Below are 27,549 nucleotides of genomic sequence, written 5' to 3'. Positions count from 1 at the left end.
TATCTGAAGCAGAAGAACTACAGAAATCCTACCTTTCAAATCTTACATAAGTGCATCTCATTAGCAGAATCTAATTCACATCTAGAAACATAACTGCAAGGGGATCTGGATAATACAGCTTTAACTTTTCATCTTCATAGGCTATAAATTCTATAAGGTGGTGGGAATGGATGCGACTGTCATCGGCCCTATTCAGCACAATGAGATTTGATATGAGTTAAGGACTTCTTTTTTGGCTTTGAAAAAGGGATTAGCATCAGAGCAAGACGCTAATAAAGCCAGCAGTCCTCACTTTGTTGTTCACTGCCTGTAATTGTTCCTTTTACTGACTGAAACATGCCTTTAATCATAAGAAAAACCTTTACTTCTGGAAACAATTACTGATGGTGAATCATCTTCATTTAGAATTGAAACATTTCTTAGAATGTAGACTATTATCTAAATGTTCCTCTTAAAACTGTGAAACATCACTCTTTAGCCGTGCCATTTATTTTACCACTGAGAGCAGTACAGTCATGTTCATGGGGTTGCTTATTAAATATCATTTGTAATGGTGAATTTGTCATTAGGAATGGGCTGCACATTTTTAAACATCGCTTTTGGAGTTATGAGAAATAGATAAGCAGTATGTGAGCTACGTACCAATTACAGTTTGACTTCCTGTTGCAGGCGCACCAGTGGATCCTGCTTGGGTGTGATGCATAATGCTAATTCTAAGTTTCCCTGCCTACCTTCATTTAGATCTTACGTTTCCTTTTCGTGCAGTAAATTCATTTCTCTCTTTGTGCTTTTACTTCATTATTTTCCTCTTTCACCTTTTACCATAATATAAAATGATGTCTGACGGGGTGTTTTTTTATTTTTTTACTGGAATTTACAGCATGAAAAGTTTTTTGAGGTGGACTAAAAATTCACAGGCATTTCTATTAAAATATCAAATCCTAAATCTTCGTTCCCTTGAAAACTAAGACTAAGAATTTTAAACTACCTTTTTCTGGTTAACACTGAGGAAAAAGGCTTTAAGTTTTATTTTAACCATTTAAAATCTATTCTTAAACCCGAGGTTATCTGAAGCATGCTTTTAACAGAAGATAATATTTATAAAATAAAGGTAAAGGTGTTTATTAATTGTCTGTTACTTGCTTAACCAGGATGTGTTCGTATTGCATACCAAAAGGTAGAAAACCAATTTTTCTCCGATTTATCCTCTCTATAGCCAGTTTGGGAGAGCGTTGTAAGACTAAAGTAAATAGAACTCCTAGCAATCTGTGGTTTTAATAAAATATTAGCATTACTTGCATGCTAACTTCAAGCATCTTGCAATTTTTAAAATAGTAATCAGTGTAACAGATAGGAAGGATGGGTATGCTGAAGGTGATCCCTTTAAAATCATAATAGATACCTCCCACCAGAAATTAGTGTTATAAATCAAAAATAAAAGTAGTATTATTCTGATTCAGGAATGACATTTAGGCTAATAACATATTCACTGGGAAGGAATAATGTTCCTAGAACAAACAGTAATTCTGAACTATTCTATTTATTTGTATTATCAATAAACATTTTTAGTTGTGGTTACTGTAAGCCCTGTTACTCTTAGTAAACTAATCAGTGCACACACACAAACACCACCATTTGCTTTCTCATTTTCAATACTTTGTAGTTTTTGTGATTTGGCATGTGATAACTCTTAGTCTTCAAAGAGAAGAAAATAACCTTTAGGAGGGGGTTTATTGATTAATTTATATTTAAATATCAGTATTACTTCCCTTACCCTACAACTTTCAGTGGCTTCTCATTGCTTAAAGAGTATAGGTTCATTCTAGGCCCTCCATGATCAGCTTTCATATACCTTGTATGTGACTTATGTTGTTTATTCTTTGAAAATTTTCTTCCATAAAGATTTCTCGATTCTCAGTAAAGCTATCTGAGGCTATTTTACATATGCGTCTTTCATTTTTAAAACTTTATGTGCATTTAAAATTGTTTATACTTAATTATACAAATAGTACATGTTTATATCCTCATTCTCAACTTTCATATTGTCATATGTAACTAAAGCTTAAGGTCCCCTTGATCAAACATCATTAAACTACCTCCCCAGAGGTACTGCAGTTAATAGTTTTACAGGTATCTTTCCATAGATAGCATTTCTTGAGGAAGAGACCAGTTTTTCTTTATTTATTTAGTGCAATATGTATTTTTTAAATCAGGGTGGGGTCTAAGAGATGAACATCTACAGTATATAAAACACACAAATGTATGTCTTTAGATCTCTGAAGTCAGTTTATAGATTACCTTCTTGTGACCCCTCCACCCCCCTTATCATTGTCACCAAAATATAATTAATTCCTTTCAACTTAACCTGGTAGTTTAAGGAGCTATAAAACCTAATTTAATTCATGTTATAAACTTAATATAGAGTAACTTGAGTAAGGTAGAGATGTAAGTGCTTGGGGTGTCTTTTACAATTTTTTCCCATCTTATTTAAGTAATGGGAAACATTTTAGGTTTGTTAGGTTTATAAATCTGTTCTATCTTTTATATAGCAGTTGCCAGTGGGGATGATGTCTTTTCCTTCACATTTAAATAAATTGAATATCTGAATATGTATTTAATAAATCTTGATTAATGCCGTAGCATTCATGAGTATGTGTTTCAGTTATCTATACTACATGGATAATAGGGGGGGAATGACTATCAAGGACATTTTATTTTCAAGTTTCCAAGTAATTTGAATGAACTAAAATGGAAGTGGCATGCATAAAGCCAATATTCAAGAAACAAATTATTCTATAGTACTTTGTCATAAATAAAATCTACTTTTGAGAGTGCTAGAATCTAAAAACAACTTGGAAGCACCTAGTAAATCTTTTCATGTATTTTTGTCTGTCTTACTTTCCAACCTGTAAGTAGCACTATAGCTAGATCTTTTTAAAAAATGGGCTTCACAAGAAATTTTATATTTATATTAAATGCAGAGATATTTTAAAGTTAGGCATCTTTTATTCAGCTGTTACTAATATAACAGACATGATAATCATCCATTTTTTTGAAACTAATATTGAGTAATCACTATAAACTTTTGGGAAGTATGAAATACATGATATGATTTCAAGGGAAACCATTAAAATAACAGAACCAAAGTACAGAATCCAAACTATTATTGGGATAAGGAGGGAAGAATAAAAAACTTGACTAATCCAAAGGTGTGTGTGTGGGGGGGAAGCATAGAAAACTTGGAATAATTAAAAAACAAAATAAGCTCATAGATAGAAATTCAAATATATCTAATTATAGTAAATGGAAATGACCTAATTGGTACAAATAAAAGGCAAGGATTAACAGACTAGTTAAAACAAGGATAGGGAAAGGTAAATGAAAACAGTTTTATTTTGGCACAGGAGTAGATAGACTGGTGGAACAGAAAGAGAAACAGACTCACAAATGTGTGGATATTTGACACCTGGCCAATATTACATTGCATAAGAGTTTTGAAAATACGGAATTTTCATACTTGGGCAGTTGGTATGGGAAAATGACATTGTAATTGTACCTTATTCAGTACACAAAATCAATTCCAGGTGATCAAATGTGATCAAAACTACAAAGTATTTAGAAGATAATATAAAGAAGAATATCTTCATGGTCTTGTGGCAAGGAAGGCTTTAAGATATAAAAACTATAAACCATAAACAAAAGGTATCAAATTGGACTATAATAAAATTTAAGACTTTTGTTCATCAAATAATTTTTAAAAAGTCATTAATTGGAGGGAAATATTTATAACACATAAATGACTAAGTATTAGCATACAGAATATATAGAGAACTTGTTTAAATAAGAAAATGATAAATATACTCTATAGCCTTGCTACTCAAAGTGTAATCTGCCCAGTGGAACACATTGAGAACCCAGAAATAAACCCAGAACCATTATGTATTGCTGGTAGAAATGTAAAATGGTGCCGTCAATAGTTTGTCAGTTTCTTAAAAAGTTAAACACAAAATTACCATATGATACAGTAATTACACTTCTATAGGTATCTACCCAAGACCTGACTACATGTCCACACAAAGACTTGAATATGATTGTTCATAGCAGCATTACTCATGGTACCAAAATAAATAAATATTCATCAACTGGTACGAGGATAGAAAAAATGTGGTCTATCCATACAATGGATACTATTCAGCAATAACAAGGAATGAACTGCTGACACATGTTAAAACATGGATGAACTTCAAAAACACCATGTGAAGTGTAAGAAGCCATATACAGAAGCCACATATTGTATGATTCCATTTATATAAATTGTGCAGAAAAGGGAAATTGATTGATAGATAGATAAGGCAGTGGGTGATATAAGGGCAGTAGGAATCTTATTAGGATGAGCAAAATGTTCTGTAATTTATGGTGATTGTTGCGCCGGGTAAATTTAATAAAAATCATTGAATTTTATACTTAGAGTTTTTATTATATGTCTCTCAAGCAAGTGTTTTTTAAAAAGCAAATGTGGGAAGTAAAATTATGTAGCAGTATATTTAACCAGAAGTCCAAAATATTTATATTACCTTTTTTATAAAGCCATCAAAATGTAAGGATTCATTTTTAAATTTCCAGTTACTCTGAACCCTAATACTATGTTTCTAGAGCCAGTATCACAAGAAATGTCAGTGGAACTCCCTTTCAGACTGACATTGGTATGTGTATGTATACACTTTTTAAGACAACTATATTTTCCTAGATTCAAAAAAGAAAACCCACCATATCTTCCTTATGTTTGAAAATGAGTCATAGCCCTTAGTTTTCTGGCTGTTACAGGTTTGACATTGTGAAACATTTGATGAAAAATAACAAAATCATTTAAAATTATTTTTGCTTTCCATTTCTTCATTTACTCATTTTTCTCTTTTTGTTATATTTTAGATCACTGTGTCCACTACTATGATCTTCGTAACACTAAACAGCCCATCATGGTGTTCAAAGGACACCGAAAAGCAGTTTCTTACGCAAAGTTTGTGAGTGGTGAGGAAATTGTCTCTGCGTGAGTATTGCTCTCTTCAGAGGTTGAACTTAACACAGAGCTCTGTCATCATTTACCAGTTTGTAATGTCACTGTGGGTGTATATAAAGTAACCCTGTGGTGTATAGTAGATTTTTATAACTTGTCAAATTGAAATACATGTATATTCTGGTCTGTATTGCTCACTTTTACATGTTATTTGTGAATAAAATCCTGATGATACTAGTTTTTAATGTCACCCCCTTAAATATTTGAACTGGAGATTAGATTTCAGCCACTGTGTCTCCTTGAGAAGAGAGAGAAACAACATAGTTGATGGAACAGGAGAAGTATTTAATGTCAACTAATGTTGCTCTATATGTACATTGCAGTACAATAGTATCATAGTATTATTTTTGGTTTTGAGTAATATTTGATTGACTTTTATGATTCTGTGTTACTTGATCTCCCTATGATTTCATGGTGAGTTTTAAATATGTTTTGAGAAGAACTTTCTAAGTATGAATGCTTATATCTGACAAATATCCTTTGAGAAGCTTTCTGAAGTAGATAATCAATGCAAGCTTTAAATAATCTTCTATTTTGTTTGAAGGTAACAAGATGTGAACCAAATAAATAAATCTCAGTTGCCAAAATATTGTTGACAAAACTCTTCTGCTAACAGAGGCAGTCCCTTTTTATGAGATCCATTTCATAGCTCTCTTTATTCAATATTACCCTAGTAAATACCCATTCTTAATTTCTTTTTTTCATATCTGTTATTTCTTCTCAAGCTTAATGATGTATTGTTTTCTTCTTTTCACTTAGATTCTAATTTCTCTGAAGAGATTATTAATGCCAGTGCCTTATACTTGATATCTCCCACCACATCTAACTCCATACTGGTTGCCCTAGATAAGAACTTGGTTTTGAATTTATTTAGCAAGATAATTTGAATTGAGTTACAAAAAGGGAAACAAAAGAAAGTGGGAACTGAACTTTACAAGGGGAGGTAGTATAGGTAGGTAATTGGTTCACAAATCTATATTAAGTGGTAACCAGTCAAAAAGTATCCTATCATTAGATGTATTAATGGGCAGTAAATAATTAAAATTTTATTCAGATTCAAATATGGATGATAGATTATATGGCAAAAATATTTTTCTTTAATTTCAGATTAATAAATGTTGAATCAATTAGTTTGATTTCAACTAGTTGAAGTATGTGTAGTATACTTAATATATATATTGGAAATATTAGTTGACCTTATTAATGTGGACATGTTATTTGTATTTTATCAATTTTTTTCTTCTTTGTTTTTATAAATTATGGTAATTTTTTCTCTTGGCCAAGTATTTAGAACAAATTCATCCACAAGTATATTTGGAAATATTAAAAAGTAATATTAATATATACACATATTGCTGCAACCCCTGAATTTTTGGCCAATTAAAAACTGTTATATACACACACAGACACACACAAAGGGATATTCAGTGCAACACTGTTGAGCAGAAAGCAAATTTAAAACAGCATAAATGTCTAAGAATAGATTTTATGTTGAAAAAATGATGAGAGGCAATAGAGAAGGATTTAAACACTTTGGAGTTTGGCCTCTGAAATAAGACAGTTTCAATCTTGACTCTATTTAATGGCTGTGATACCTTGAAAATGTCCATAACCTTCTAAATATCAGTTTCATCATCTCTGAATGCATCTACTAATAATACTAATTTTATAAAACGAATCTTTAAATAAAATAATGTATGTAAAACGTTTATCATGGTGCCCTATTCTGTGAATGTTAGAGTCAGAAAAACCATGATTTATTGTGTAGTCATTAATAAAGATATAGAAATGAGTTATTTTACAGAAAAAAATGTGAAACAAATTATAGAATGAGAGAGAAATGATTTACAAAATAAAATGTATGATATTATCCAGTTTTTTATAACAAAAAGAGAAAAACAAAACATGCTGTTTTATTCAAGTCCTAAGACTGTCTCTATATGATAGGATGATTGGTGACTTCTATATTCAGATATTTTTTGGTAAATAACTGTATTTCGTATTATTCAATAAGATAAATTTTATATATATATTTCCCTGAAAATAAGACCTAACTGAAAAATAAACCCTAGCATGATTTTTTCAGGATGACATCCCCTGAACATAATCCCTAATTCGTCTTTTGGAGCAAAATTTAATATAAGATCCATTCTTATTTTCAGGGAAACACGGTAGACCATTCAACTATTCATAGTATTCCACCCCTGTAGCTATAACTAAGCTGTGAAAATAGTTTATATTCAGTATACCAATCCAGTTCAACAGTTGAATGGTAAATCAAACCAAGTGGAACAATTGTATCCTGAAATTAAGCACATCGCCCAAGAGCTCTCTCATTGTTTGATGGTGGTGGTATAGTGGTACCAATGAATAAGGTTCATTGAACATTTCCTATATGCCCAAGGACTAATGAAAGCATTTTAAATGAATTAATTTAATTTTCACAATATTTTGTAGGATTCATCTAATCTACAATGTAGGAACCATTATGTTTCACATTTAACTGATGAAAAAAAAAAAATTGAGGCCAGAGAGGTTGTATAATTTTTCTGAGGTCAGAAGCAAATTAATGGCACATTGAGCATTCTAACCCAGTCTGGCTCCAGATTCTGCATTTTTAACCACCAAACTGGATTGCCTCTAATTAGTAGTGATGAATTTCATGCCATAAAATCTTAAATGTGTTCTAACTTTTGTGTTTAGCTCAACGGACAGCCAGCTAAAGCTGTGGAATGTAGGGAAACCGTACTGTCTACGTTCCTTCAAGGGTCATATCAATGAAAAAAACTTCGTAGGCCTCGCTTCCAACGGAGATTACATAGCTTGTGGTAAGTGAATTCATCTTTTCCTAGAACTTTTTAACAGGTATCTGTCATTAAAATTGCATTCAATAGAAGTAGACTGCATACCAAGTCAGAAAATGTCCTGTACACACAGAAGATAGCCTATTGAATTTTCCTTGGATTGGACTGCATCAGTCTTTCCCCTCTTTACCTAACAGAAGTCCTTGACCACATGGACTAGCATAAGATTGTTAAATATGTTTTGTTGTTTCTCTCCATTATAACATAACTTCTATAGATATTATGTAAAAAGCAGAAAATATTCATTTCTGCTAACATCCTAATTTTAGAGACATTATTTGTCTTCTTGAGCTGATGTTCGTTTTCTTCTATAATGATTTCTCTTTATTAAGCAATCTGTTTGGGTAGTCTTGGTCTATTCTAAGGCTTTTATTGTTGATAATTTATACAAATTTAAATTAGAAGTAGAAAAATCAAATTTAGTATTATTCAAATGCTCTAATATATCTATTGCCTGAATATATGAACTTTCATCAGTACCTTCAAATAACTTGGTCTTAATTCAGTAAAGTTGACTCTCTCTCTCTCTCTCTCTCTCTCTCTCTCTCTCTCTCTCTCTCCACACACACACACACACACGAACCTAAACCTTGCCAAAGCAAATCTCTTACATAATTACCCAACTTTGATAGACTGCTTTAAAAAATCGGGTTTCTAGACCACTCATCTTTAAAATTTGCCCTTGTAAGTGCAATAACTTTTCTTTTTCCTCCCCAGATGAACTCCTTCTAAATTAAGATTCATGCTGTAACAACAAATTTATCGTTCTTCTCTAGACCTTAGCATTGCTCTAAGTGATTTTTGTATGGTAATTTCAGCCTTAGAATTACCAATATTATATCATTTAACTATGATTATTTCTTTAGTAAAGTATTGCTTTTTTTCTATGAATCCTTTTCTAACATGAGTCCCAAGAAATCCTGTGCTCTGGTCTTTCAAACTTAACCATAAAAGACTTGGTCTTTGATCTTAAACACTGAGAAATAATTACCTTATGAATGTGCTGCCCTAATTCTGAGTAATCCTATTCTAAAAAATTATTTTTTTATTGCTTTCAGGAAGCGAGAACAACTCTCTTTACCTGTACTATAAAGGACTTTCTAAGACTTTGCTAACTTTTAAGTTTGATACAGTCAAAAGTGTTCTGGACAAAGACCGAAAAGAAGATGATACAAATGAATTTGTTAGCGCTGTGTGCTGGAGGGCACTGCCAGATGGGGTAAGTTTTCATATCAGTTTTTTTCACCTTGGTGTCTTATATAATGCTTTATGTTTGTATATACACAGGTGAGTTTTTTAAATTTTAAATTATAAATCGATATGTGATGTGCCTTTTCTGTTTTGTTTAGCATTGACTCACCAAAGGAAACAGGGATTTTAGGTAGTGATTGAAATATGAAATAGTGTCATGCTGACATGATGTCTCTTTTGTGTACCCATGGCATTTTGTACATATCTCTGTTGTAGCCATTATCACATTGTCTCTTTATCTCTCTCTATAAGACTGGAAATTTCTCCAGAGTACACACTGTATCTCATTTTCCTTATTAATCACATCTAGTATATACTCAATAAACATTTATCTGAATCTGGTAGTAGGATACAAAAGGTTTAATGTAGGTAAAGGGGAGTGGCCGATATATACAACTAATTAAAAACTATTTCAGGGCAGAATTGCTTTCTACAAAATACATTTATACAAGAACACTTAAGCCCATTTAATTTCTTAACATGAAAGTTAACACTTCTAGGTTGCAAAAAAAAAAAAGTTTCCTCAAATTTATCACTTATTTATACAGTTTGAAGTACAAGCTTTTTAATAAGATATATGAAGAAATAATTTTTTATCTTGATTTTTGTAAACAGTCATTCTTTCATGTCATCTTTTTTAAAATAGCTTTTTTAGGTACTTCCTCGGTTGGTTTTATTTTTGACACAAAAAATTTTTACTTAATGGGTTCTTTAAGATGTATGAGTTCCAGTTACAGTTTAATTAAATATATTCCAGTGCTATCTTGTTTAAAGTTGTTACTCAACTTCCAGTTTTGGTAATGGCAGACTAGGTGACTTGGACCAACCCACCCTCTAAGGAGAACTAGAAAAGCTGGGCCCAGTATATGTATTTTAAAAACAAAACCTGTTGGAAGGCATTGGAAGGTAAACAAGATAGAAAAGAATTACTGGCCTAGGACTGTGAGCCTGTCTTTTAAGTATACTTTTTGCCTAGAAGTATTTGCCAATTTTGGTGGAGTGGCTAAGAGCATTTATGGTAGCTTCTAAGGGGCACAGGGATTGGAGTCTAGCGCTCATCACTGTATTGGTGAACTCATTTGGTTTAGGACTGCAGATGGTTGGAGTCTACGGAAAACCAGTAGTAGATAAGCCCTCACAGTGACTGCAACGCAACTTCAAATCATATCAATCCTGAAATTAAAGTGAGGTGATCCTGGTTTGCTAGTGTCCACAGGATGCAAAATTAAATCCTCTCTGAAAGATCCTCTAAAGAAGGTCATCTGAAGACTTCATTTATTTTTTATTTTCAAAATTGCAGATACAATAACTAGGGCACAGTGAAAAATAAACAGAAAAGGCAAGACAACATGAATAAATCTAGCATAAACAATGGACAGTAGGAACAAAATCACAACATCTCTGTATATTGGAGTTATCAGACATAACTTGAAAATATTTATGCTGACAAGATGAAAGACCATATTAAAAATGTCAACTGGGAACTAAAAACTATTTTAAAAATGAAAATCTTAGAACTGAAAAAATATAGTTACCAAAATTAAGAACTCTGAATGAGTTGAGTGGAAGATACTACACAGTTGAAAAGAGAATTAGTCAACTTGTAGGTAACTTAGAAGAAAATATACAGAAGGAAGCATGGAGAGATGAAGTGATGGAAAAAAATACAGAAAAGAGATAGAGGATGAAGTAAGAAAATTTAACATATTCAATAGGAGTCCTAAAAGTAAAGATGAGAAATAATGCTTCTGAAAAAAAATATTTGAAAGGATTGCTGAAACTTTACAAAATTGATGAAAGACATCAAGCCAGAGATTCAGTAAGCCTTTTTACCCCAGAGAATAAATGACTTGAAATCTACACTGTGAATAAAGGTTTAATATCCAACCTGGACTCTGAACAGACTTAGGCCTGCCTGAAAATCTGAGTTTGGGTCTGCCTTCTCATAGCAATACTTTGTGAAAATATACTGAGTTAGACAAAATGGAATGTTATGCAGTAGGAGCTAATTATCTTAAATTTAATATAAAACCTCCTCTATGATGTTGCATCTGGACTGAGAGAACTGTGAGTCGGCATATTGGCCTTATATCTGTGCAGAGTGAATGGTATAAGACTGGCCCAAGGCAAATCTGTGTCTGGAGATGAACCACATGCACCTTAACTGACCTCTGCAACTATGTGTAATCTTGTGTGGGTTGAGGAGAGAACCAAGAAACTGGATGTAAACCATTGTTTGGCCTTCTGATGAGTTTGAAGATGCATGCATGCTGAATTTTCTATCCTATATCCCTCTGTAAAGCTCACTAACTTAGTGCTAGATTAGAGCTAATTGTGTCTGATCCTGTTACCCCTCCTGGTGGAGGGACAGCCATACCTTGCCATGGTAAAACTGCTGAAAATGAAACACAAAGGGGAATTGTTAAATGAAGGCAGAGAAAAAGTACTGTCTTCAAAGGATTAGCAATTAGACTGACAGCCAACTTCTCAATGAAGCAATGGAAACCAGAAGATAGTGGAAAGAGATTATCAGTGTTTGAAGGAAAATACCTGCCAATCTGAAATTCTATATCCATTGAAAATCTCTCAAGACAAAAGTACAATAAAGACATTGTTAGGTAAATAAATATGACTTTGCCACCAAGACGCTTACACTAAAGAAACCCGTAAAGGATGTTCTTAAGGCTGAAGGAAAAGATGCAAAAGATGAAGATCAGAGAGCTACGTAAAGAAATGGAAAGCAATAAAAGTAGTAAATATGCAGTAAACCTAGATGCATGTTGACTATATAAAGGAATGATGCTTTGTTGGATTTAATAAACATAAAGAATTAAGTACTTGACAATAACATAAGTCAGTAGGATAAATGTAATTAAAATGTTCTCAATGCCTGGCCAAGGAAGGAGGTAAAAGAATTAATTCATATTAGACTGAAAGGATGCATATTGTACTTTATAGGATAACCTCTAAAATAGGTTGTTAAATTTCTTAAAGTGTGCTACCTAGACCAGCAACAAGTCATGATAAAAAGATTGAAAGTTCTGCAACTCACTTAATTACTCTTACAGATTTATTTTAAATCTGATTCATGTATAACTGTCATCTTGATTAGCCACAAAAAATAACTTCATTTTCTTAGATGAGACTCTTGTTCATTTATTCAACAAATATTATGTGCATTCACAATTCTAGATACTGGAGATAAACTGTGAACAGAGATGTAAAAAATATTCTGGTCTTCTTGGAGTTAAAATTTTATGTGCTGGAGGAGACAGAAAACAAATTAAGTTATTATATTAGAAGGTGATGAGTGCTTTGGACAAAAACAAAGCAAGAAAGGGAGAGCAGGAGTACTAGAGTAGGGATTTGTAGTTTTCAGCTGGTGGTGACAGAACGCCTACCTGAGTAGCTGAATTAGAGCAAAGATTAGGAAATGAAGATGTAATCCGTGTTTAAATGGAGGAGAGAGTATTCCAGGTGAAGCAAGCGGTTCAGAGGCCTTGAAGTAAGAATGTGATTCTTGTTCAAGAAACAGAAAGAAGGGCAGTGTTGCTGTACTGCAGTGGGTCAGGTGGAGAGGAGGAGATGATTTCAGGGTGGAGAAGAACCACCCAGTAGAGCATTGTTTGTCATTATAAGGACTTTGGCTTTTACTGGGAGTGAGTTGGGAGTCATTGTAAGATTTTGAGCAAAGTAGTGATATAATCTGACTTAAATTTTTAAAAATTGAGTTTGGTTGTTTTGTAGAGAACAGACTATAAGGTGTCGAGTGGAAACAGGAAGGCTGTTGCAATAATCCAGGTAAGATAAAATAGTGACATACCAGTGAAAAGTAGTCAGATCCCATTCATATTTTGAAAGTAGAATCAATAGAATTGCCAATAGATTGCTTGTGGAGAGTGAAAGAGAAAAGTCTGACACCGAGGTTTTTTTCCCAAGCAATTGAAAGAGTGGAGTTGCCATTTATTAAGATGAAGAAGACTACCAGAGGAACAGCTTAGGGGAGAAAACCAGGAGTTGACTGGCTAAGTTTGAGAGTTACTGAAAAGACTAAGCGGAGATGTCAAGTTCGAAATTCACAGGAGACTTGTGAACTGGTTAAGCTGGTGATACTACTTGCCATTTCAGTGGACATGCCATGTTTGGAGTTCAAAGCAGATCGTGGAGCCAGAGATATAAGTATGGTAGCTGTTGGCATATGATGGTAGCCAAGATTTCTCCAAAGTAGTGGATAAGATTTCTCCAAAGTAGTGCGGTTAGAGATCGGAAGTAGTGTGAGTACCTTACTTGAGGGCACTTCAGGTTTCAGTGATTGAGTGAAGGAGGAGGAATCAACAAAAATACGAGGAGTGGTTATCAATTGTAGGACAACTAGTGTCTGGGAAACCAAGTGAAAGATTTTCAAGGAGGAGGGATTGATCAGCTTTGGCTAAGACAAGCAAGATGAGCAAAACAATGAAAGAAGTGGTAAGACAAAAGCTTGATTGGAGTGCTTTTAACAAAGGGAAGGGGGAAATTAGAGATAGTGAAGTACAGAGAACTTTTGGGGGAATCATAAAACAATGCCTTGTTTAATTTCACCTGCATTACTTTTTTAAGATACGAAATCAATCGCTGTGTCTAGAAAGGCCAGATATTTCATTGTCTTTCTATACTTTATTTGTGTCCTACCTAACGTAAATTAAGAATGAGGGGTAGATATATTCCCTTAGGACAGTATCTCAATATTATAAAAATTTAGGATACTTTTCAGCAGATTAGATTTTTGTCTAGCCTTGCTTTTTCCTATAACCTTCATACATATATTTCTTTCTGGCCACTTCTGACTAAAAATGAACCAGTAATCTCAAGTCCTGTTTTGAACAATCAGCCAAGATCACATATAATTTCTGTTCTTTTTGTTTCTACCATCCTGCATGTAAACTGGAAAGAACTGCTCTTTTTTAAGATGTTGGCCACTTAATGGCATCTGTCCTCCTTTTATTTCACTGTGTTGTGGGAGGTAACAGCACACTTCTCTCCCACCTTCACATTTGCCATGTGCTTTGCCTATTTTTGCTTTAAGACTTAACAATTCTTACTTTCAATTACTCCCTTTTAAACAGACTATTTCTAATGTTTCTTTTAATCTGAAAGACAGTACCTTATCCTTTGTCTCTCTTTTTTTCCCTTTCTTAATATTTTCCCTGTGTCTAAAAGATCTTTTATTCTGTCATTTTAGGGTATGTCGACAGATTCTTCTGTCCTTTGTTCTTAGCTTGTTCTTGCAAAGGTAGTGGCTCTAGCATTTCTATCACTAAAATGCCACTACCTCTTGTACATATTTAATTTTCAAAAAGAGTTTTAAGATAAATTTTATTTGAACTCTAGTGAAATGCTTTTTTTTAAAGAAGAATTTTTATTGCAACTTAGATTCTTTCTAGAATATTTAAAAATGGTAATGGTTATTCTAATGAAGAATGCAGAATTCTTCGTTTTATATTTTGTTTTTAGTTCATTATTTTAGTTTGTTTGAAGACATTTTAATTGAAGATACATTAGTAGTTTGGAGTTATTGACATAAAGATGTTCTATCATTGCCAGATTCTTAGGATTTCCCCTCAAGACTAAATCTTATTATTTGCATTGCCTATTTCAGTATTAACTTTTACGATTTTTTTAAAAACATGAATTTGTGAAAAATACTTGGAATACCATATATCACTTTACCTTTATTTAGGCTTTGGAATATAATTTCCTCATTGGTTATTTTTTAAATATAAATGAAGAGAATTTAAACATGTGTTTAACTTGCTGCAATCAAAAAAATTTATTATTTTTTATTTGAAGAAGTAGTGGTAAATTCTAAAACTGGACCTGAATGTATTATATCCACATAGCACTGCGTGTCTAAATATACTCCACTTGAATGATTATACAGTCTTTGAAATAAATGTGGTTTGCTTATTTTCATATACAGCAGTCAACTCTATACTTTTGAATATAGAGAGTGGAGGGCAAGTAAGTTGCAATTTCAATTCATTTTCTGACTCTACTTGAAAAATTTTCCCATAATTTATTTGGCTTCTTGTGTCCAAATGCGTCAACTTTGATAAACTGCCTTCCAGAAAAATTTATTTCTGTTTGCTCTTGCACCAAGAAAATCCAGAGGTTTCCATTTCACCATGCCCATAAAACATGGAGTATAATGCCAATATCTTTGCCAGTTTGAAAATATCTTGTTAGTAAAATAAGTGATGATATTTTATCAGTTGTTTCCATAAGCAATTTTTTTAAACGTTAAGTTCTGATTTTTTACCAATTATATATTTACATACTGAGAATTGTCTTTTTTAAAAGAAATTCCTGTTTGAAAGGGAAATACCATACAACTGAGATACTGTTTTATAATCATAGTTTTTTGGCAATTTGGTATTAGTAATTCATATCTATTCTACTATCTCCACACCCCACATTCACTTTGAAAATAATGCCACAAAACTAAGGTAAATTTGGGACAATACTCTTTATTCTTTCTTTCTATCGTGTCTTTATCATCACTTATTTATTCAGAGACTGGAGCTAGGTAAAGGAGATTATACATGTTTTGTACCTGGATCCCTCTGTGGCATGACTCTTAATCTGAAACTGTTGGAATGAAATATAATAAATTGATTCAAGAATGTGAATGACTATTTCTGTTCTTAAGTGATCAGATATGTATAAAGGGAGCCTATAGTTTTGTTGGAGGCAGGACCTGAGTCCATGGTACTGTGTTTCCCCGAAATAAGACCGGGCCTTATATAATACAATACAATATAAGACCGGGTGTTATAGTAATTTTTGCTCCAAAAGACGCATTAGAGCTGATGGTCCGGCTAGGTCTTATTTTCGGGGAAATGGTAACTCCTGCTGAGGCTGCAGATACCCTAATCTTTGTTTTATCAGCTCTGAACCACATCATACATAGTTATCTAATCTTTGGTCACCGATTCTAAATGGATATCTAATGGTAAAAACCAATACTTGTAAAGGACCCTTAAGATTCCCTTAGCTATTCAAAAGTGACCAAAAAAAACCCCACAAAAAACGTATACTCTATCCTCAGGAGAAGCATTGGTTATTAAGGGTGGACATTTTCTCTTGTGGCTTGAAACACCAGGAATCATACTACAAGTTTCTGTAATGAGAGTGAAGGATGTCAGAATAATGATTTCCCTAATTTCCCTCCCTGAAACCAAGTCCAGCAAAATTTGCCTTGGATATCCATCAGCTATGTTATCACACATACTATACAAAGTTGCAACTGTATTAAGTAAAAGCATCTTATTACTCTTTATGTCTTATTTCTAACAAGTCAAATTTTATATAATGAAACACTTAGTGTTTTTAACTAAAACTCTGTTCTTAAGCAGGTTTTTTCTTTGCCTAAATCTCTCATGATTTCTACCCGTTAAAAATATTTGCTGACTGAATTAATATATTGCCTTGTACTGTTATTAGTGTTCATAGCCCTTGCTAACCTGCAGACTCCTTGGGAAAAGGCATCATAATCTACTGAGTAAGAAGAGCACAGACTATGGAGCTAGACTGCCTAGGTTCAAAGCAGATTGACCACTCACTAGCTGTTGCCTTGTTCAAGTTGCTTAACTGCACTGGGCTTCAGTCTCCTCATCTATAAAGTGCTGATGAGAATAGTAACCTAATCTCTTAGGGTTTTTGTAAAGTTAAAATAAGTTAATGTGCATAAAGGGTTTAGAATAATTGTGGCATATAGTAAGATCAATATAAGTGTTTGCTATTAACATCATTCATTCTTAATTACTTCTAGCACCAAGCAAATTGTTTGCACATAATGTGTAACTAATATATAATTTTTGTAATGAATGATACAGTCCTTCAGGCTGGGTCTTTATCATGTTTGTTCCATAATTAATTAAATGGTAGTATTTGAAACCAGAGAAATGATGGAGTAGAGATGGTAGATACTTCTAATTCTAAGACTCTCTGAAAACTCATTGGTAATATCAGCACTACATCAACTTAAGAAACCAGTTTTCCTGATTGAACATTCATGAGTATCTATATAATTTTTTTCATAATTACCCTTTTGCTCCTTGGGATATAATCTCCAGGCTTTTGCCTATTTTCAAAATCAATGAAGAAGTTAAAGTATGTGCAGCTATTGGAGAATTGGTATTTATTTTTGGCTTAATATTTTTATTCGATGTATAGCCTGTTTGTTCTTCCCTTTCCCCATTGCATTAGCACTATTTCACAATTCTGTTTTCTCTCAAAGACACTTAACACATCTTTTTCCGATTTATATGTTTTTACCTACAAGATAAGCATTCCCCTCTGACTCAATAAATGCTGTGTATAAAGCATCAGATTGCACTAAATACTGGGGATGTTAAAGCACATGTGAAAAGCCAGTCTGCTTCCATTAAAGTGCAGAAGACATCTATAATAAAATTTATTTATACCAATGATTTTCAAACCTGAGTGGTCATTAGAATCACTTGGGATCTTTCCAAAACAATGAATAAATAACAAAATAGTTCTACTTTTAGACCCATGAATCCTTGTTTTCGGGGAGGAAGGGAGGAGGGTAGAGAACTGTGTTTTGAAAAGTTCCCCAGGTCTTCTTGGAAAATATATAAGCAATCAAGTTTGGGAACAGCTGATTCATATTACCACGTAGTGACCACGAGGCATAAAGGGTTCTGTAGCATCTGCTAAAGAGGGAATATTATAATTATGACTACCTCATGTCTGCTAGATTGTGCTGCTCCCTTACCCCTCTCAGGAAGAAACACAAACAAAAAAATAAGATGTGGTCTTTTTTCTTTAGTTAAAAACAAAAAACTGCTTTTAATGTATATTGACTTCCCCTGCTTACAAGCTATTTCTCATCCTAAATTCTTCATTGAGAACTGAGAAGACGACATAGGAGCTTCTTTTCTTTCTTCCCTCCTTTCTTCATTTCTTTTTCTCTTTTTCCTTTTATCTTTCCTTTCCTTTCTTCTTTCCTCTAGCCGGATGGTTTATAGCCCTTTAGAAAATTTTCCTGACTGGAAGCGGGCCAATCTGAATGAACTCTTGTCTGTCTTGGGCGTGGAAGTAAAGAAGATTCTGAACATTGGACCCTGACTCCCAGGAAGACTGTGGCTCCCATCTCCACCTGAGCGCCCCACTCTTCCCTTAGTGTCCATGCTAGAAGGAGGTGGGGAAGTAGGAAAGAGAGGAGACAGAAGGTGGTGGAAACCTGTCATTTATTTCTTCGTTAAGTGAATTACGTTAACTATTCCTTCACCTCAATGTCCAGTACCATATGGACAACCTCTGTGAGAACAGTTAGTTGTTACAGTAGATATTTTATGGTGAACATTGTAATGAAATCAACAAAATATGATTTAATGGGTCTGCTAGTTGATATTTTAAATATTTCATTGTCATGTTTATATGTACTGGAATGGAACTTGACCTCTATTAGAATGGTTCTTATAATTTTTTCTCATTAAATACCTTTTTAAACATAGTGTTTGTCCTTCTGAAGTATGCCAGTTTTGAAGCCTAGAACTGACTTAAATCTTTAAGCTACTTGGTTTTTATCTTTTGCTTTGGCTTTTATTAAAAGGAAAAAAACAAACATATTAATTTGAGAATACATTCTGAATTATGCCTTTGACCTAAAATAATTTTATTACCCCACCGTGCTTAAAAGTGTCTAAAAATATTTTGAGATGGGAAGGGATTTAACTTTGATTTCTAAATATTTATCTTTTGATAGTTCTTACACATTTCCATATTAGCAGTAGAAGAAAGAGTGAATATTGAATAATATCATTTCATTGACTTAAAAGGTTTTAATAAATACTACTTGAATTGGTTTTATATGGTGAAGTATATGTATGGGAAAACATGATTATTGTTTACAGAATAAAACCTAAGCTTCTTTATGTGACATCTAGCACCCTCTTTCATCAGGCCTCCACCTACCTGTCTAGTATGGTCACCTACCACTTGCATAGGCACATTTAAAACCTTAGTAACAATTGAATTGCTTGTAGATCCTCAAACACCCCATGACGGGTTCTGTTTTGTTTTGTTTTGTTTTTGCCTTTGACCTTGCTGCTCACTGTGCCCAGACCCTTTCCTGCACTTCTGTTTGTTACGTATTGTCATGCCATTAGGCTGGAAGGTCTTTAAGTCATGTTGAGCTTTGTAGCTACAAAAGTAGAGTGTTCATTGGGTAGATGACTATCATTAGATTGATCTAGTCTTATCTTTTTCCCATTGTAGAAATGATTGGTACCATATTTCTAGTGGGGTATCCTTCAGACTTTCTGAGTATTTCTGGTGAGAGATCTCCTGCTACAAGGAAACCCATTCTATTTTTCTAACTCTAAATCTTCAGTTGTCTCAAAAGAACAGCTCATACCTCTTTTTCCCCATCACTTCATGAACAGCAAATATTTAAAATTTTGTGTAATGTTCAAGAACTTATGGCTCCACGTACAGTAAAAGTCAACATTTTCTGAATTAATTTTAATTATATTAACCCACTCTTTACCTCACTTTTACTTGACTCCTTTGAGGATAGAGTGGCACTTGATAATGTAGGCAAAGAGTTAAACTGCTTTCTATGAAAGTTATACTGATTTCTTGTATTTTACTTTGTCATTGGACGAGTTTAAAATATGGGAATCAGAGGATGAAAGAAAAGAGAAAAATAGAACATTTACTAGTATATGTAAACCATACTCATATAAGTAAGAACCCAGTTCTCAGCTTTCCATTCTGTTTTATTTATTTTAAATTCTCATGGATGTCCATTTGTGAAGTTAAACTTTATTAAATTTCTGTGAGTCACTCATGTTAAATTCAAGTACTGAATATACTTTAACAAAATAAATTTGTTATAGATTTGTAAAAATATTACAAATATGTTTTTGCATGTATAGTCATTCTCACTAAACTCAAAAGATTCCTTAGGTTAAAAACTCCTATCCTATTTATCTTGGTATTCTTGTCCTTGTGTGGGATCTTAGAAATAAGTATTCATAAAATTAAAATAAGTAACAATAAACAACTACATCTTTACTCTTCACTTTCCTCTCACCAGCCCCGTGACCAAAACACAGAAAAATGCAGGTTTTTTCTTTCTGAGTTCAGCATTTATAAACAGTTTTTAATATCTTCTGCTAGTGTTTTCACATTATGGGCTACTGATCATCTGCTTCAGAATTAATTATTGATTACCTGGGACATGTATTAAGAAAGCAAATTTCTAAACACCAAACTTACTAAATCAGAGTTTCTGAGGATGAGATTCAGGAACCTCTGCTTTTGTTGTTGTTTTGTTGTTGTTGTTTTATGGGATACATAATTCTCTTCTTTTGTTTTATTAAATAGCCTAAAATTCCATGGAGAAGCAAAGATCCCATCCCTGACAGATCTAGTCTAATTAAGTTTTTTTTTAATTTTCAAAGATCCTAAATGGCCACACACAAAAAAGTGAGGTCAATTTAAATCAGGCAGTGAGCTCTTTGGGAATTTATTTTGCACAACCAAAAAAAATGTATTATGAAATGCCATTCCTTTGATTTTTCCTGTCAGCCTCTGACCAATTAAAATCGTTTTCTTTCGGCTTTATCATTCTTTTAAGTCATTTAAGCCTAAAACTTCCAGATCATTACTGTTACATCTCTTTTTTATCTTGTAATTATTCATCAAACAGCAATAATACTTGCTTGAACTATCTCCTATATTTATCTCTTATTTTCATTCATTTGTGCTTTTCATCTCCTCATTCCTGTTCCTCCCCTCCCCTCACAGATTACTTCTAACACTTTTGTATCCCATTTAACCTGCCTTTGTACACCGCTACCAAATGTCCTTAATCATTATACAGAGGAATTCACATAGAGTCAAATATTGCTTATTACCTTTAATTGGCCCTAGGTCATTCAGAAAAGTATTTCAAAATCAATATTTTATGTATCTCCAACTTGTATATTTGGCCATCATTAAAGATTAAGGGGAAATTTAATAAATATATTTCCTAAACTTGATTATTTTATCTGTTCACTTAAGGTTCCTTTATCTAATTTAAAAAATGTATTTTTCCCTCACAATTAAATATGAGCCTTAAGAAAATCCAGTTTCAATTATAGAAAAAAACTACAGAAGAACTGATACAAATGTGGCTCAGATTTCAAATTTAAGTAATTAAATAGGAAGTTGGCCTTCAAAATAAGAATAGAGTAATCATGGATGTGATTTTAAATGTCATTCCTCTCTCATTTAATTATTTCTCTTTCCTCATGGGCTTGATCTTAGGCATTATATCTAAATGGCTACCTGTCTTCAAGATTTGCAAGAATCTGGAATACAACCTTATTTCTATTTTCTAGCACAAAGCATCGATAAAGTTTTTTCATTGTCCCATATTCCTGTTCTCACTTCTGAACTTGTATTTGTGTTGTTCCCCACATATCTGTATCACCTTTCCTCCTTTCCCAGTTATCTAAATTCTCTCATCTTTTCCCAGCCCAATCTTTCCTTTTCTATCCATCCCTCTCTTAACCCCTTCCCTTGGTTTCTGGTTTCTCACAACTACTGCTATACCTATAGAATGCACTCTACCATCTGCCATTCAAGTATTTCTTTCTGTAATTGTTGTGCTTAAGTCGTGTGGCCCCAGTTATATTCCTTGCCTCTACTTTGAAAGCAAAAGATAACACCAGCAACTGCCTTAATAAGAGCTACTTAGTTTTATAGAAAAGAGTTAGAATTACGATGAAATTTAAGTCCACTTCACCTGGAGAGCCTATTTTATGTTTTTAATCAATTTTATAAGATCATAAATATGGTGACAAGAATAACAGTGGTACAGTCATACTTGGGACAACTGCCCTTTAATGGTGAAGAAATTATATTATAGTATTTTAATAAGAACAACTGCCACTTTTGTTTGGGGCCTATAATACGCACCTGTGCCTTTTTGGTTACTTTACTGTGTTTTCTTTGAGTTTTCATAAAAATGTTTTGAAGTACCTAAGATGGTTTATAGTTGAAGAAATTGAGTCTCTAAGCGCATTAAGAAATACTGTGGCAGAACCAAAAGATGAGTCCAGGTCTCCCTGTCTTAAATTCATTGCCATTTCTACCGTGTTACACGGTACCCCTAAAATAGTACAGAACTCTTGAAACAGTTTTGCCAGAGTATTCCGGAGGAATTTTTCAAACAGAGCCCTTAGAAATGCACATTTCCATGCTTGGAGAGCCTCCTAACATCCATCAGCAATGCAGTCAGTTTTCCCTGTTAGGTGTGCCATTGCAGGCACATGGTTCTCAAGCTTTATTCAGGACAGCATCCAGAGGTCTAGAGGTATCGGCATGTGAGGGAAATTGTAGGTGTCTGGAGGTAATGTTTGAGTGCTGGGTGGCAAGGAAAATTAAATGGATTAGGGCCGCTTGGCGAGACGGGAGAAGACTTGGGAAAGCATTGGGAGTGAAGGCGTGGTGGTGAATGTGTGATATTTTTGTGTAACTCGGGCCTCTTTCCTTTGTGCATGTCCTTTGCAACCTTTTCTCCCTGCGTAAAGATCACTTGGAGTTTGTATGTGGAGTGTGCCTTTTTAGTGGTTCTCTTTCTATTATTCAAATCCTTTTTATTTCCCATAGCTTATTTGAATGTGTTAAAGATGTTTAAAAGAGAATTTGATGCAGTCAGGAAGTTGGTATAGAAAAGACTGGATAAGAAAAGCGTTCTTAGTAATGAAGCACACCAAAAATGGAACCTGCAGGAACCAACCATGTGGACAAATGAAGTGTCTTTTGTCTGCACATTGCAGGGATCCTACATAAACATGGAGGTCTCTGTCTGGCTTAGGACAGCTGACTAAGTCTGATCGTTCCCCTCCATACAAGCCTTAAAACCAGCACTCCAGCGACTGCTTTCCTTGCCATTTTATTTACTATCTCTGCTGATTAAATGTAGTGGGTTATTAATAGACATCCAAGTGAGGTTACTTCTTTATCTATCTTAACTAGTTTTTGAGGATTCTTACGGTTTTTGAAAATAGGTATATGTTTAAAGAACCTACAGCCAAGAAGTGAAATGAATATTGAAATATTATTTTTCTGAGGGACCACATTGGCTTAACTAATCCAGGGTTATCAGTAAAGGTCAACTGATAAATTTCAGACATGAAGAAAATAATCAGAAGTGGCTTTCATGAAGTTTTTCTCACTAAGAATCGGTCATTCAGAAAGTGCTATTTCCAAAATATGGTTTATGTAATCTTTTACTGTAACAAAATTTCAGAGATGACCATTACCAGGGGAAAACTGGTTATTAAGTATTAACTTCTTACTACGAAATTTGAAATCTTAGTTTTGCATGGCGTGTGTTCTAGAGGTTGGGGGTGGTGCAATATGAGGGGGAAGGGAAGGAGCTGCAGTGACATTTCAGATGCACTGAGGTGTGACGTAGTGCCAGGGTGTGCTGATAAACAAGCGACAGCTGGATTTATTTAAAACTATTGTGAGGATCCTTGTTTGTGGTTCTGAAATTCCCATATTTTTGCTCTAAACAGTTATGGCATAAGATAATTGAATAACTAGTCTTATTTTTCTAGGCTCTTCAGAAGTCCTTAGTCTACTCTAGTCTTCATTTTAATGAACCATCTTAAAATTTGCTACTCACTTGTATTATTTTTGCATGATAAATTCAAATCTAGATTCAAGGCCCTTCACTGAAATGACCTCTGGCTAAAAATCATGAACACAAATATTATTTAGGTCTTGAACAAAAGAGAATAGAATACCTTATGACTGAACCCATTTCAACATATGTGTACAAATATATTTGAGAGGTGTGCCCACCACTCTTTAACACTTTCTAGGATGTCTCAACCAAGGCCAAGAAATGTAATACTTTCCTTGTGTTCTTAAATTTTTGCACTACCCCTATCTTTGTTGAGTCTACTTGCTACCATATTCTTCCATGTAACTGCAGGTGTGTGTTCACCCTTTTCTGCAAACTATCTCTCTACTAACTTCAGTAAATCTTATAGATGACAGCAGGCTTCCAGTCAAACCAGATATGTGACTGTAGGAACCAAGTGATCCTCATATATGACAAGCAAAGCTGATGATGTTAATTAAAGCTGGATTTATTTGAATGGAAAGGCAAAGGAGTATTTTGTACGCTGCACCAATACCATCGGTTGCACATCTTTTTTCGCTATTTGCGGTTTGGTGAAAGCTTGGGCTTCGATCCTCACAATATAAAATTTCCGTCCCATTATAAGATGGATATTTACTGTTTTTATGCTGTAATACCTGATGATTGGATGAAACTATACCTTCTTTTATGGCCAAGGATATGCTAACGTCACAGACAATCAGATAGGTAATGGTTTAGCTGCACTAGTTTTTTATGCCAGGTGCTCATGCCTGCTGTTAAATATTTTTTAATATCCACCCTGAAAGCAGCTTGTAGTATGTGTGCCCTAACTGTGAACACAGGTTCATTCGGATACCAAGTTAAAAGATTAGGTCTTACCAGAAAAAATGGAAGTTGGGAGGCAATATGACAACCTGTGGTACTTTGCCCTACAAATTCCAACTGACCTACAGATACCCTGAACTTCTATCTCTGTCTCCTCCACTTAATGAGTCTTCTGTGGTCTACTTAGATTCCTCTGGGCTCTATTTAGGATTCCCCCTTCCTTGCTACATGGTCCAGAAACTGCCCCCAAGCAGAAAGCTAGGGAAATTATAAGACTCACCTCATTTGTTTTCCTTCTCACAGAGATCCCAACCCCGTACCGCCTGTCGTGTCCAGTGTCATCATATATTTTGTTTAGTTTTCTAGTTGGTTATAGTAGGAGAGGAAGTCCATTCCATTTGCTCTGTCATGGCCAAAAATGGAAGTTGTTTGGTTTTCTTTTTTTTACATATTTAAATCTACGGTAAAATTAATTGACATTTAAAATCAGTTATGTCTGTCTGTAGGAATAAATCCTCCCATTGCAAACTAAGCGAATGATTGGTTATCTTTCAACTTAGGATTTGAATGTGTTAGCTGTGAGGGCACTTTTGTAGGCAAGCTAGCAAAGAGGGAACTCTTCCAGTGGATGCAGTTTTGTTTCATTGTAAGTTATATATTAACATTATCACTTGCTTTATCAGCAAGTTGGTGTGTGTTTGTGTGTGTCTCCTATTTTTATAAAAGACTTGCTAATTTTTTCCATTATCTTTTCTTAATTTCTTTATATTAAGAAGAAAATATTAAGTGCAGTATTAGCTTGAGGAGAGCTTTATAGCAAAACTGCCAGTTTCCAAGGAAGAGGGAGAAAATAATGAGAATGACTGGCTGGCATTTTTATGTCACTTAGCAAGTTAGAAAACAGCCCATTGAGCCAGAACTTACTCACGTACGGGCTGCAGCTGAAATTACCAGTCCTTCCCAATGCACACAAGAACCACTCAAACCCTGCAGCAGTTACCGTGTACTTACCGTTTCCGCACCACGATGCTGACGTAATATACCTGGCTTTATTTTTCTGTTGCATGCAAAATTAATTTATCTTCAGTCAGTACATGGCTATCTGGAAGATAGGTTAATCCTAAATCCCTTTCGTATTAGTTCATGGTCTTTGCAGGGAGGGGGCATACTGAGGTGTGTGAAACATTTTTCTTTCATTGTTTGGGAATTTGAATAGTTTCGAGTGTTTCTAAGAATTCTTAGGACACTCTGTCGCCTATGTGTTAGTCCCAAAAGACAAACTCCAACTAGGCAATCGTCTCCGGTGTTTGCTTATTTGTGAATGAAATATCTGTCCACAGGAAGCGGTGTGTAGAGATAACCCTCTGTGTGGCATCTAATTTGACGTCATCTGTTAACGCCATAATAGTTCTGAGGTTACAAAAAGACATTGTTTATTCATGTTGAATAGTTATCAGATGTCTTCGTTCTTGGGTTTAGTATAGTAATTGCACAGGCTTCAAACTACTCATACGTGGTGATCTAACTAGATTCTCTAATTGAGCGTAATCTTTCATACTGTATGATAATATACTAGACTTTTCCAAACTTCCCTTCCTCTAGGAATTAGAAGTTTGATTTATGTAATTCATAATCCCTGTAACTGGCACAAGTAGATCCTCCCCACCCCCAGGGCGAGTCCTCATCTCTACTGGTCTCTCTGCCTTCCTCCTTTGTATTAAAAGGTGACTAGAACTGAAGTGGCAGAAAGAGAGAGAGCTTTGGGCTATAAATTTTTCATCATCCTGACACTATGTTCCCATAGCAGAGGGAGCAATTTTGGGTGACTGCAGCATCTAATGACGGTGGTGTTGCTTTCCTGGAAATTGGAGTCTTTCCTCATACAGAAGCTAGATTGATCGATGCTATTTCTAGAAGGTGTTCACAGAAGAATCGTGTCTAGGTCCTCTGGTGGCAGCTGTGATATGACACAGTGTGTTGAAAGTTCTTGCTAGAGAGAAACCCATATTACACTACATAGTGCCTGTTTTTGTTGTTTTCTGAGGCAAGCATAGAATTTCTGCCTTTTGACCAACTCAGAATGAGTTATATATATTCCCTAAGGATACCCAAAACTCACTCTATAAATTGTATATGACATGAGAACCTTCATAAGGAAATGAAGACCCAAAGAAACAGGCCTGCGTATTTTATGCTTGTTTGAGAAAGAGCGGGTAGTGGAAATGTGACGGGTTAAGGAGCATGAGGTAATCGGTGTAATCTGGGGGACACTTAGAAAGGCCTGTTTGTTCAGATTCTTCTTGGGATCCCTTTGTCTTTGGAGATAAAGGGTGCTCCTTTCCTCTGCCTATAATTGGGCACCTCTCACATGAGGGTTTAACGACGGGTTATGGAGGAAGGGGGTGGTCAGAGTGACCTTCCTGCTTCTGTTGTTTTCTCAAACTCGGTAAGCTTAAAATATTCAATGTGCCAAGGTGCCATATTTTGGGGTTGTGTGACTTGAACCTCATCATCAGTTCCTAGGTCCACTCCAGAAAAAACATGTCTTTATTCATTCTTGATACAACTGGGACCATTGTTATCACCTCCGACTACATCCAAGGAATATTCTAATACCAGAAATTTCAGGGCACAGTGGCAGAAATTATTTATTTCCTTTTACACCAGTAGCAACAACATGAGCATTTTTCAAGTTACTAGGAATCAAAGAGAATGCTAAAAAGTAGAAATGCGTAAGTTTGTAGAGCACAGATTCCTTATGGCAAGGTAACTAAAGTTTAACTCAGATTAGCTTAAGTAACTTCCCCAGTATATAGATCAAAAGTTTTCTTTCTTCTCTTCATCACTTTGTCAGATAC

The 27,549-nt window shown here is 34.3% G+C and overlaps 1 protein-coding gene and 1 non-coding gene across 6 annotated transcripts in view; both read left to right on the top strand.

Annotated features, from left to right (window-relative positions):
• COP1 (COP1 E3 ubiquitin ligase) overlaps positions 1 to 27,549 on the top strand; it is a 115,240-nt gene that overhangs the window by 84,337 nt on the left and 3,354 nt on the right. For 4 of the 5 annotated variants that reach the window (XM_019727875.2, XM_019727802.2, XM_074322298.1 and 1 more), the window contains 3 exons: positions 4,930 to 5,047; positions 7,778 to 7,902; positions 8,997 to 9,157. In XM_019727875.2, the coding sequence (XP_019583434.1) occupies positions 4,930 to 5,047; positions 7,778 to 7,902; positions 8,997 to 9,157 (404 nt within the window). Of the gene's footprint in view, positions 1 to 4,929; positions 5,048 to 7,777; positions 7,903 to 8,996; positions 9,158 to 18,206; positions 18,703 to 27,549 lie in introns of those variants that run through there. The other variant, XM_074322295.1, reaches the window with a different exon arrangement.
• LOC141569423 (small Cajal body-specific RNA 3) lies at positions 22,969 to 23,106 on the top strand. The gene has a single exon (XR_012493031.1).

Source organism: Rhinolophus sinicus, linkage group LG17 (assembly GCF_036562045.2).
Source record: "Rhinolophus sinicus isolate RSC01 linkage group LG17, ASM3656204v1, whole genome shotgun sequence".
NCBI classification, from domain to species: domain Eukaryota; kingdom Metazoa; phylum Chordata; class Mammalia; order Chiroptera; family Rhinolophidae; genus Rhinolophus; species Rhinolophus sinicus.
This window is presented reverse-complemented; position numbering and strand designations above follow the sequence as displayed.